Raw genomic sequence first — 12,568 nt, 5'->3', positions numbered from 1 at the left:
CCTTCCAAGTGCCAGATACAACCCGGTGATCACTCTCTAACAGGGCGACGAGGAGAGGATCGCCGGGTAGGATTATGCTATGCGATGCTACTGGAGATGCTACTTGGAGATGCTACTTGGAGGACTTCAATCTACTCTCTTCTACATGATGCAAGACGAAGGCTTCCAGAAGCGTAGTCTTCGATAGGACTAGCTATCCCCCTCTTATTGTGGCATTCTGCAGTTCAGTCCACTGATATGGCCTCCTTACACATATACCCATGCATATGTAGTGTAGTTCCTTGCTTGCGAGTACTTTGGATGAGTACTCACGGTTGCTTTCTCCCCTCTTTTCCCCCTTTCCCTTCTACCTGGTTGGCGCAACCAGATGCTGGAGCCCAGGAGCCAGACGCCACCATCGACGACGACTACTACACTGGAGGTGCCTACTACTACGTGCAGGCCGCTGACGACGACCAGGAGTAGTTAGGAGGATTCCAGGCAGGAGGCCTGCGCCTCTTTCGATCTGTATCCCAGTTTGTGCTAGCCTTCTTAAGGCAAACTTGTTCAACTTATGTCTGTACTCAGATATTGTTGCTTCCGCTGACTCGTCTATGATCGAGCACTTGTATTCGAGCCCTCGAGGCCCCTGGCTTGTATTATGATGCTTGTATGACTTATTTATGTTTTAGAGTTGTGTTGTGATATCTTCCCGTGAGTCCCTGATCTTGATCGTACACATTTGCGTGCATGATTAGTGTACGATTGAATCGGGAGCGTCACAATGTCACAGGAACCGGTTCTTGTGATGAACTACTTTCCAATAAGGGAGTAGATACAGTTATCTCATCAAGTTCTACTTTCCTCCCACTCACTTCTTTCGAGAGAAACTCCTTCTCTAGAAAGGATCCGATTTTAGCAACGAAAATCTTGCCTTCAGATCTGTGATAGAAGGTGTACCCAATAGTCTCTTTTGGGAATCCTATGAAGACACATTTCTCCGATTTGGGTTCGAGCTTATCTGGTTGAAGTTTCTTCACATAAGCATCGCAGCCCCAAACTTTAAGAAACGACAACTTTGGTTTCTTGCCAAACCACAGTTCATAAGGCGTCGTCTCAACGGATTTTGATGGTGCCCTATTTAACGTGAATGCGACCGTCTCTAAAGCATAACCCCAAAACGATAGCGGTAAATCAGTAAGAGATATCATAGATCGCACCATATCAAGTAAAGTACGATTACGACGTTCGGACACACCATTTCGTTGTGGTGTTCCGGGTGGCGTGAGTTGTGAAACTATTCCGCATTGTTTCAAGTGTAGACCAAACTCGTAACTCAAATATTCTCCTCCACGATCAAATCGTAGAGACTTTATTTTCTTGTTATGATGATTTTCCACTTCACTCTGAAATTCTTTGAACTTTTCAAATGTTTCAGACTTGTGTTTCATTAAGTAGATATACCCATATCTACTCAAATCATCTGTGAAGGTGAGAAAATAACGATATCCGCCACGAGCCTCAACATTCATTGGACCACAAACATCAGTATGTATGATTTCCAACAAATCAGTCACTCGCTCCATAGTTCCGGAGAACGGCGTTTTAGTCATCTTGCCCATGAGGCACGGTTCGCAAGTACCAAGTGATTCATAATCAAGTGATTCCAAAAGCCCATCAGTATGGAGTTTCTTCATGCGCTTTACACCGATATGACCTAAACGGCAGTGCCACAAATAAGTTGCACTATCGTTATCAACTCTGCATCTTTTGGTTTCAACACTATGAATATGTGTATCACTACTATCGAGATTCAATAAAAATAGACCACTCTTCAAGGGTGCATGACCATAAAAGATATTACTCATATAAATAGAACAACCATTATTCTCTGATTTAAATGAATAACCATCTCGCATCAAACAAGATCCAGATATAATGTTCATGCTCAACGCTGGCACCAAATAACAATTATTTAGGTCTAAAACTAATCCTGATGGTAGATGTAGAGGTAGCGTGCCGACCACGATCACATCGACTTTGGAACCGTTTCCCACGCGCATCATCACCTCGTCCTTAGCTAATCTTTGCATAATCCGTAGTCCCTGTTTCGAGTTGCAAATATTAGCAACAGAACCAGTATCAAATACCCAGGTGCTACTACGAGCATTAGTAAGGTACACATCAATAACATGTATATCACATATACCTTTGTTCACTTTGCCATCCTTCTTATCTGCCAAATACTTGGAGGGATATTTTGTCGAGACCAACAAAAACTTGTAGGAAGAGTGGTTAGAGCTCGAAGATCCTCCTCGGGTCGGCATCGTCACCCCTTCACCCTTCACGCCGACTGTCCAGACCAAGTGCCACTCATGGAAGCCGAGGAGCAGCTCGCTACCGGAGCACCCCATGGCCATACGGTTGACCGAGATGTTGAAAATATGCCCTACAGTTAATAATATTGTATTTTTTCATGTTTATAATGAAGAGTTTATATTCTATGTTATAACCGTTATGACTCTGGAATATGCGATTCAGTGCAAAACTCATATGCACCCGTGGAATGATAAACGGTAAAATCTGATTCCTAATCTTGCCTTTAGGACTAGCTCAAGTTTTGCTTGTGATCATGTTTTCCGGATCTTGGGATATCCTTAATTGTAATGATAGTCCCTCCGTCCGGTGAAATGTGAACATTTAGAAATTTTAGGACAAATTATGAAGTGTAGTAGAAAATGCATTGCGAAGATGCAAGTCATCATCTCTCTCCTTTTTAATTATCCAACTTTCAATGTGCTAAGTGCACGTAGAAATTAAGAAGACTATGTATAGAATGTTATTGGTTGATTACCGTGTGATGAGAGAAATTCATTTTTTCTACTTTAAAATGCATTGAGAAAATAAAAGCAGACTCTTTTATGAATAAATTTTTAACCAAAACATGCGCTCTTCACCGGGCGGGGGAGTATCACGCTGGAAGAATGAGCTATTGAATTGACCCAAACATATTAAGATGCAGAAATACCATGGGTGTCAACGCATTAGGACGATAAATATTTCAATATTTTCATGAACGGAACCAGGAAAATGCATTTCAACCCAGAACATCACCAAGCACAGGTACTTGACCGAAGCAACCTCAGTTCAATGCTACTACTAGCTATGGAAGAGGAAAGCTGATACTGAACTAAAACTAGTAGCTGAGACCATCGTCCGTGGTGATGCCAATGGAGGGCGACATTGATACATCCTCCTCCGGGAGCGGCGACTGGTCCACGGGAACGCTCTCGATCATCCTCACGACGTCGGCCATGGAGGGCCTCTGCCCCGGCAGCTGCGCCACGCACGCCAGCGCGATGTGCAGCAGCGCCACCATCTCCTCCTCGATGTTCTTGTACCGGAGCAGCTCCGCGTCGAACACCTCTGCTGTCCACTCCTCCCGCACTACCGACCGCACCCACTCCGGGAGGCTCACAGCCGCCTGCTTGTCTTTCCTCTGTGCGCTGTTGCCGGCTGCGTCCGGCAGCGGCTGCAGGTGCTGCGCCGGCACCTTGCCGGTCAGCGCCTCTAGGACGAGCACGCCGAAGCTGTACACGTCTGCCTCCTGCGAGAGGCGCTTGTGGTCGCCCGACTGCTCCGGCGCGATGTACCCGCCGAGGCGGGCAATGGCGTGCGCCGGGCTGAGCAGCAGCGCTAGGCCGAAGTCCGTCACGCAGGCGGCGCCGTTCTTGTCGAGCAGGACATTGGTGGACTTGATGTTGCCGTGGGGTATGGTGGAGTCGCGGTACTCCCGGTGGATGCAGGCCAGCCCGCGCGCCGCGCCGAGCAGCAGCGTCACCCTCGACGTCCAGTCCAACGGCGTCTCCCCTGTCATCTGGTGCCCTGCACACATTCACCAGACAATGGCAAGAACATCGTGTCAGACACTGTTGGAATGGAGCGAGAATATGTTAGCCATTCAACAAGGATACCGTGGAGGCGATCATGGAGGTTGCCGTTAGGGAGGTAGTCGTAGATGAGGAGCTTCTCCTGCTTGGCGTAGTAGAAGGCCCTGAGGGGGACGAGATTCGGGTGGCGGAGGCGGCCGATGAGGTCCATGTACCGGTGGAACTCGTCGCGGGCGCAGGGGTTGGCGTCGCGTAGCCGCTTCACGGCCACCATGCGGCCGTCGCCCAGCGCCGCGCGGTACACTGTCCCGAGGCTACCACGACCGACCATCTCCGCCGACGCGCGAAGCAGCTCCTCGAGCTCGAACTTGCTCCTCCTCCCCTGCTGTTGCGCTGTCCAGCCACCACTTGCCCTCCGTCCGGCGCTGCTGTCGCTTGCCCCGTCGTCGTCAGCTTCGTCGTTGCCACCGCCTTCGCCGTCGACCCCGAAGAATACCAATTTGCTGCGTGCCCCGTCGCTGTCGCCGCCGTCGCTGCACCTGCCAGCGCTGCCCGGGCGAGCTGGCTGCATGCCCTTGCCGTGGCCGAACATCCCGCCGTCTCCGTCCTCCAGGCCAACGCGGCCGCCTCTTTTCCTCTTCTTGGCTGTCTCGCTGACGCCGCCGGTGCTACAGCAGCAATATGCAACCAGCAGCGACAGCAGCGCGAACAGGAAGAGGCCATTGCCGACGGCAATCCCAGCAATCGCGCCTGTGCTCAAGCCCCCCTTGCCAGAGGCTCCCTCTGGTGTGGCCAATGCCGGTGAGGACGAAGCAACGGACGAGGAGGAGGAGGAGGCGGCTGGGTTGGACGGCACCACGGACTGCGACGACGAGGCAGGGGCGGAAGGCGACGTCGGGGCGGGCTCGCGCGGCATGAAAGAACAGGACGGCAGCGGCGGCACCGTCCCGCAAAGACCGGCATTGCCGGCGAACGAGGCGAGACCGAACTTGGCGCGCACCGCGTCGGGCACCCTGCCGGAGAGCTGGTTGTTGGAGGCGTTGAAGTCCGCGAGGCGGGGCAGGGCGGTGGCGAGGTCCGGGAGCAGACCGGTGAGGAGGTTGTCCTGGAGCCTGAGCGTGAGGAGGTCGGTAAGGTTGGCGAGCGCGGCGGCCGGGATCGGCCCGCGCAGGCTGTTGTCGGCGAGGTCAAGGCGGACGAGGCGGGGGAGCCGCGCGAGGGCGTCCGGGACGGCGCCAGAGATGTCGTTGCGGGAGAGGTAGAGGAGCTTGAGGTTGGGGACGCCGAGGAGGAGGCCGTCGAGGGTGCCGTTGAGGCGGTTCCCGCGGAGGTCGAGCACGCGGAGCTCGGTGAGGTGGGAGAGCGGGTCGAGAGAGCCCCGCAGGTCGAGCGAGCCGAGGGAGAGCGAGGTGACCCGGCGACCGTCGGAGGAGCACCCCACGCCGGTCCAGCGGCCGGCGCAGGCGTCGGGCGTGCTCCAGTTGCCGGCCAGGATGCCGTGCGCGTCGGCAGCGTGCCGGAACATGCCCAGCGCGTCCGTATCGCTCGGCTTCACCTCCGGCTCAGGCCGCGGCACCGCAGCCGCCGCCGCCGCGGAGAGGAACCCCAGGACCGCCAAGAACCGCAGAGCCATTGTCCCCGGCCTTGGCTTGTGGCGAGGCGAGGCGACGATTCTTTACTTGAGCTATGAGATTGGAATGGGGGGAAACCGGGAAAGGGAATCATCACTCACACAGCGAAACAAAGGTCCAAAGCCATGATCCCTGCCGCTCCATCAATCTGCATTGGGGGAAGAGAAGCGCCGTGCGTTTGATTTTTGAACCCGAAGGACGGACTGTGGTGTTTGAAGTGGGAGGGAGGGATAGTGATGTGGAGTGGTCATGAGCCGTGAGGGCAGTGTCAGTCAGGATGCTTCCACTTTTCGCTTTCGCTCTGTTCTTGTCTGCCCGTTGGCCCCTATGCCCGCCCTAGCACAGCAGCAGCATACAGGCCGGGCACGTCCCTGGGCCTTCCTTTGTCTCGTCACAGTACAGCCAAAGTCAAAAGCTCAAAGGAGTAACTCAAAAGCCGTAAATTGCGTATGAACAGTTTAAAACACGGCTTATACTGCAACAATTCATAGTCCCGAATACCATGCACACAATGTCACAATTCCATTTCCCTGGTTAATGACAACACGGAAAGGTTGGTGTTTGTCCTGACAGAAGACGTGTGCTTCAACATTGTGTGCAGTTTCAAGTGTAGAAACTTGCAACCGTGCACGCATTTTCTTTTGCAGAACACCTCATATGACGTGCAATAACAACTTCTCACGTGCCTGTGGCATGGAGGTGGGAAGCAAAAGCAAAAAAAGAAGGGTCCCGACAACTGCCACACGTGTGGTGTATCGGGTAGTTGTGCCACACGCCTCGTGTGGCATGGACAGCAACCAGCCCACATACCTACATGTGGGCACAACAACTAATGCCCACACACATCTTTTTTTTCCTCCTGAACCTTTTCACACGCGTGCGTGGGGGCGAAGTTGATAACGCCCACACGCCCGTATGTCAGGCCTCGTACCCTTCTGGTCCCGCATGCGACGCGTGACGTCCACCGCGCGCCCGCAGTTGCCATGGTCCAGACCCTCGTCCATGTTCGTTTATCTGCAGTTGCCATGTCGCTGAACTACGGTTGCCATGTCGGACAATTGCAGTTGACATGGTTGCTCAACTGCAGTTGCCATGTATGGTCTGATCTAATATAGTTGCCATGATTTCATAACTTTAGAAGTTGCCACATACTAACACTAGGCAGTTAAGAGAGTTGTCATGTGCTCACAAGCATGCTAGGGCAGTTGCCATGTAAAAAGGAAGAGTTGCCATCTGCTTACGTGCACGTTAGGGCAGTTGCCATGTACGTGCACGTTGGGGCAGTTGCCATGTACCATGCAAAAACACATGGCAACTCGGTAAAAGACAGTTGCCATCTGCTTACGTACACACTAGGCAGTTGCCGTGTACCCTGCAACAACACATGGCAATTCGGATAAAAAAAGAGAGTTGCCACCTGCTTATAAAGCACACTAGAGGCAGTTGCCATGTGCGCTGCAAAAACACATGGCAACTAGCAGCTTACGTGTGGGAGAGGAGACGAGCGTGTGGGCGAGATGGCAAATGCCCACACACCAGCCTTTGTGCGTGACTGAAAACTGATGTGTGGGTGAACTGCTAAACGCCCACACACCGGCCCCTCCGTATGGTAAAACGGATGTGTGGGCGAACTATATCACACACCACACACACGCCTTGTCCTACGTGACACAGAAAATCAGCCAGATTGTGTCAAGATTCGTGCATATAGTACTGGACGGTGATGGATGCGTGTGGTCGAGATGGTCAACGCCCACACGTGTGGGCGTTAACATTTCCGAAAAAGAAACTACCTATGTTATGTATTGTACTCCCCGTCCTGAATTACTTGTGAGGAAGTATGTTGTAAAAAAAAGTTCTCACGCGACTAAGAAACAGAAAATTCCGTTAAAAACATGTTCTCGTGGGACAGTTCAAGGGACTGACCGTGAACATATACTAGCAACCTTTCGGGCGTTCGAAAGGGATTTTGCCGTGCTCCAGTCCAGTGGATTGCGAATGATGAGTCCATAGACTGACCGAGGGTGGTAATGAGATCTTACCTTGAGAAGCTAACACGACTGATCATTGTCCTCCTTACCTCGCGTGACAGGAAAAGGATCCGGAGGCATCATGCCGCGCTTTTGCACTCTTTTACTTTCCCTATTCACAATCCCACTCTGACCGCGGTTAGCTGCAGTAGCGCAAATTGGACACAGCGCAATGTTTGAGCTCCGGATAGAGTATCTCATGCCGACGGGATAACCTTTTTTGTCAAGAGCTGGCCATTTGTACCTGCGACGACATCCAAATCCCGGGGAAAGCCCAGTGCAGATGACAAGGTGAAAAAAAAACAATTTGTGATCGCGAGATCAAACAGGGAGCGGGGAGCAAATTAGGCTATCAATTTTTTTTAGGTGAATTATGCTATCAAATTGGAGTACTTTATCTTATCTAGCCAAGCGTTAATTTGCGTCTCATGCTGTAAACTGAAATGCCCAAAAACTGAACCCCAATTTGATTCTCATAGTCTAAAAAATCAACACATAACTTTACAGTAGACAGCTGCGATATATTTCTACGATGGAATTGCAAAGAAACTTCCGTACCAGGGACTAAATTTCAGAAGGAATTGGCACCGTTTCATCTTCAGATTCAGAAGCGGTGATTAACAGAGAGCATAACATAATTACAGAAGGTTTTAACAGGAGATAGAAGGAGATACAACACAGAATATCTACGTAGCTACTCCAACGTGACACACAAGGTGTCCGGCCCAGGTGCCTCATAACAACATGTTTAATATCCTCCCTTAATCTGAACTTCTCAAGTTTAGATTACGCTTAAACTCTTCGAATGGTCCTGTTGGTAATGCCTTTGTAAACCCATCAGCAACTTGATCCTTTGAAGGAGTGAACCGAATCTGCAGTTCTTTGCTAGCAACCCTCTTGTAACACCCCCAGTGTCCAAGCTACAGTAATATCCCCGTAATGGTGCCATGTCATCACCCTTTTTGCTAATCCGTTTGGCACTTGATCAAAATTCAATTCAAACTCAAATCTAAAAAATAAGTCAAATAAATTATTTCTTCAAACAGTAAAACTAAAATGTTCACAATATTCCATAAATCCCCTTGATCATTTTCAGGTTGAACCCAACAATTTTGGAACCACGAATTAATACCTAAGGATTTATAAAGTGGTTCATTAGCAAATATTTTGGCCTTTTCGAAATAAAGAAATATTTAAACATTTTAAAATGGCCTGGAACTTTTTGTGCAGCGCTGGTATGTTACAAAGTACATATGTACAAAGTTTGAGTTGAAACTAAAATCATTTGATAGCTAGAGAAAATACAAAATAGAGAGAAATATTTAAAAAAAAGAACAGGTGGTGCTGTCTGGTTGGGCTTCGATGTGAATAGTGCATAGCCCAGCCCACCAACCTTTCGTCTCCTACCCTCCTATTCATCATGGACGTGATGGACACAACACGCTCGTCCGAGGCGTGGATGGCCACGCAGCGACCATCCCGCGACTCCCCTCAATGGATGAGATCCACCCCGAGTGCCCGGACGAACCCTAATCCCCTCATTCTTCCCTCTCGCGTCTCCCTCTCGATCCCGAGCTTACCCGAGCGTAGCCGCCGCCGCGCCATCGTCGTATTCGCGCACCAAAGCTTCCCTGAACCACCGTTCGTGGGCGATTTCTACACTTGGATGGCTCCAACGGCTCTTGTACGGCCTAGCGACTAGGGCGCCTGGGACGGCGATTCCGGCGACACTGTGCACGCCTCCATGGAGGAGGGCGCCTGGACTGAGGTCCGGTCGGCGACGGGGCAGCTGCGCCTCTCGCCGGACTAGGTGCCGGACCCTTGGCCTGCGCGCTCAAGTGGCTGGTCGGGGAGCCGTTTCTGGGCCCTCGCCGATGAGTGGTCGGACGACGTGGAGGCGGAGGTGAGCGATGATGCGGAGGACTTGGAGAGCGGCGGGGCAGTGTCCGTCGGTGACTTCGTGCTGCGGCGAGGAGATTGGGGGCTCCTTCAAGGCTGGGCGACGGTGAGCATTCGCGCCCGGCGAACGCGGTCCACGACGGGCTAGTTCGCTGGCTCGGAGCACGCCACACATTGCTTCGGCGGGGGCGGCCAGGAGTGGGCGGCTGGGTCCAGAGATGGGCAACAGCCTTCTTCTTCTCGCCTGCCCGGGGCAGACATGGCCGGAGATGGATCGAGCTGCGGAGGCGGCGGCGCTGACGGAGCCTCGGGCTCCTCTGCCTAGGGTTGGGGAGGCGACACCTACTGGGCCGATGGGCCTGATCGGGCAGGTGGGCTGGGATCCTACGCTGGGGCCAGGGTGTGCCCCGGTGTAGATGCCTGCGTCTGTTGTGGGCCCAGCTAGTTCCGCAAGAGACGGCCCAGGCCGGCCCGGGCCCGCCCGCCAAGCCATATAAGTGGTTGTGACTGCGTCGGGGAACCCTAGATGCCTCATTAGGGTTCCCAGCCACCAGATCGGAAGAGAGGCGCTTCGATCGATTCACCCGCACTCTCTTCCCCACTCCTCCCCCTCCACCCCTCGTGCGCTCCTTCGCCGAGGTGGTGGCGATGGGATCCAAGGCTGATCGTCGGGTGAAGAAGCGTGCCATGGAGCCGGCGGCGGAGCGGTCGTGGGACCGCGAGCGGCATCATCCATCCACGACGTAGGGGGCGGAGCGCGCCGGCGAGGAGGGAGGCTGGGGGCCACCGCCCGCTTGGTAGCTCAAGGAGCAGGAGAGAAAAAAGAAGCATGGCCTAGAGCTCAAGCGCAAGGGGTTGCCGCTCCCCCCAAGGCGGCGACCACGTCGGAGATCCTTATGCGAAGAAGCAGAAGTTCAAGTCCGCGGGGCGGCGGCTGCCAAGCCGCCCCTTCCGCAGAAGCCTGCAGCGCCTTCCTCTTCCAAGGGCACGGAGGCGGAGCCGATCCCCGTCGAGGAGGCGGACGACCTAGAGTGCTTCAAGTACGACCGCTCCGACCATTTCCAAAGCACTAGCTACTTCAAGCCGATGTGTGTGGTGTGCACCCAAGAGGGACACACGTCAGCCCACTGCCCCACCCGCAGGAAGCCCTTGCTCCTCCAAACCATAGGCCACACCATCTCCAGCGAGGGGTTCTACTGCTTGCAGTACGCTGAAGACTCAGAGGAGGAGTCACAGGACCTGCTTGGGGTCAACGCGGCCATTCTGTCCGCGGCCCCGGGCCTGCCTCGAAGGCCATCCTGGAGGTAGAGCTGCCACACTTGTTCGAGGGATCCTGGGACTGGCAGGTGACCTAGCTCGAGGGTGACTCTTTCTCGGTGGTGTTCCCGGACCCGGCCATGCTGCGGATGGCCACCCGCAGCGGCAAGCTCTACCTCTCCCTCAACAACATCATGGCTGACATCCGCGACGCCTTCCTCGATGAGCCAAAGGGAGAGGCTATGCCAGAGGTTTGGGTCAAGCTGCGCGGGGTGCCGCCCAAGCAGCGGCGGTCGGACAGACTCATGACGGCCACTACGATGCTCGGCAGACCTATCGTGGTCGACGAGGAGTCGCTGGTCCGCCCGGGGCTAGTCCGCATGCGCTTCGCTTGCCGCAACCCATCCAAGCTGAGGGGCACGGTGCAGATCTGGTTCAACGGCGCGTGCTTCAACATCATAGTGGAGCCGGAGCTCGACCCGGCTCGCCAGGGGGCTCCTGCCCTTCCCCCTCCTTGTAATGCCCTCGATGCGGCTATATCTCCTACGTGTCGAAGCACGACTTAGAGGCATAACCGCATTGAAAGCAATGTCGCAAGTAAGGCAATCTTCACAACATCCCATGTAAATAGATAATAAAAGGGGAAGGTACATAGTTGGCTTACACTCGCCACGTCAAACAAAGTACATAAATAGCATTACATCATCCAATCACTCATGGCCCGACTATGGTGCCAAAATAGAAGATCAGCCCAACATGCGACACGGTCCCGATCGCCCCAACTGGGCACCACTACTGATCATCAGGGAAAGACACATAGTAACGACGTGAAGCTTCATCGAACTCCCACTTGAGCTCAAGCGCATCATCTGGAACGGAGTCATCGGGCCCTGCATCTGGTTTGGAAGTAATCTGTGAGCCAAGGGGACTCAGCAATCTCGCACCCTCGCGATCAAGACTATTTAAGCTTATAGGTAAGACAAGGTAAAATATGTGGAGCTGCAGCAAGCGACTAGCATATATGGTGGCTAACCTGTTCGCAAAAGAGAGCGAGAAGAGAAGGCAAAGCGCGAACGAAGAACTAGAGAACAACCTACGGCAAGCATTACTCCAACACCGTGTTCACTTCCCGGACTCCGCCGAGAAGAGACCATCACGGTAACGCACACAGTTGATTCATTTTAATTAAGTTTAGGTTCAAGTTATCTACAACCGGACATTAAAAAATTCCCATGTGCCCATAACCATGGGCACGGCTTTCAAAAGTTCAAATCCCTGCAGGGGAGTCCCAACTTAGCCCATGATAAGCTCTCACGGTCAACGAAGGATATACCTTCTCCCGAGACTTTCCGATCAGACTCGGCATCCCGGTTCTACAAGACACTTCGACAAGTTAAAACAAATCCAGCCACACCGCCCGAATGTGCCAACAAATCCCGATAGGAGCTGCACATATCTCGTTCTCAGGGCACACTCAGATGAGCTCTCCATACAACTAAAACCAAACCTCGAGTTTCCCCGAGGGGGCGCTGCACATGACTCTAGTTTGGACCAACACTCAGAGGAGCACTGGCCCGGGGGGGTGGGGTTTAAATAAGATGACCCTCGGGCTCCGGAAACCCAAGGGAAAAAGAGGCTAGGTGGCAAATGGTAAAACCAAGGTTGGGCATTGCTGGAGAAGCTTTATTCAAGGCGAACTGTCAAGGGGTTCCCATTATCACCCAACCGCGTAAGGAACGCAAAATCCGGGAACATAACACCGATATGACGGAAACTAGGGCGGCAAGAGTGGAACAAAACACTAGGCGAGAGGCCGAGCCTTCCACCCTTTACCAAGTATATAGATGCATTAAGATAACAAGATAATATAATGATATCCCAA

At 52.9% G+C, this 12,568-nt stretch overlaps 1 protein-coding gene across 1 annotated transcript; it reads right to left on the bottom strand.

Moving 5' to 3' along the window:
• Positions 1 to 2,996: 2,996 nt before the first annotated feature.
• Positions 2,997 to 5,779, bottom strand: LOC123103023 (leucine-rich repeat receptor-like protein kinase PXC1). The gene is made up of 2 exons (XM_044524508.1): positions 3,954 to 5,779; positions 2,997 to 3,864 (listed from the first exon to the last, which is right to left on the bottom strand). The coding sequence occupies exons 1-2, from the start codon at positions 5,500 to 5,502 to the stop codon at positions 3,176 to 3,178; spliced, it is 2,238 nt and encodes a 745-aa protein (XP_044380443.1). The 5' UTR covers positions 5,503 to 5,779; the 3' UTR covers positions 2,997 to 3,175.
• Between the last annotated feature and the right edge of the window lie 6,789 nt (positions 5,780 to 12,568).

The sequence above is a fragment of the Triticum aestivum genome, chromosome 5A (assembly GCF_018294505.1).
Source record: "Triticum aestivum cultivar Chinese Spring chromosome 5A, IWGSC CS RefSeq v2.1, whole genome shotgun sequence".
Taxonomy (NCBI): domain Eukaryota; kingdom Viridiplantae; phylum Streptophyta; class Magnoliopsida; order Poales; family Poaceae; genus Triticum; species Triticum aestivum.
The sequence above is the reverse complement of the archived record's forward strand: the minus strand, read 5'-3'. Positions and strand labels throughout refer to the sequence as shown.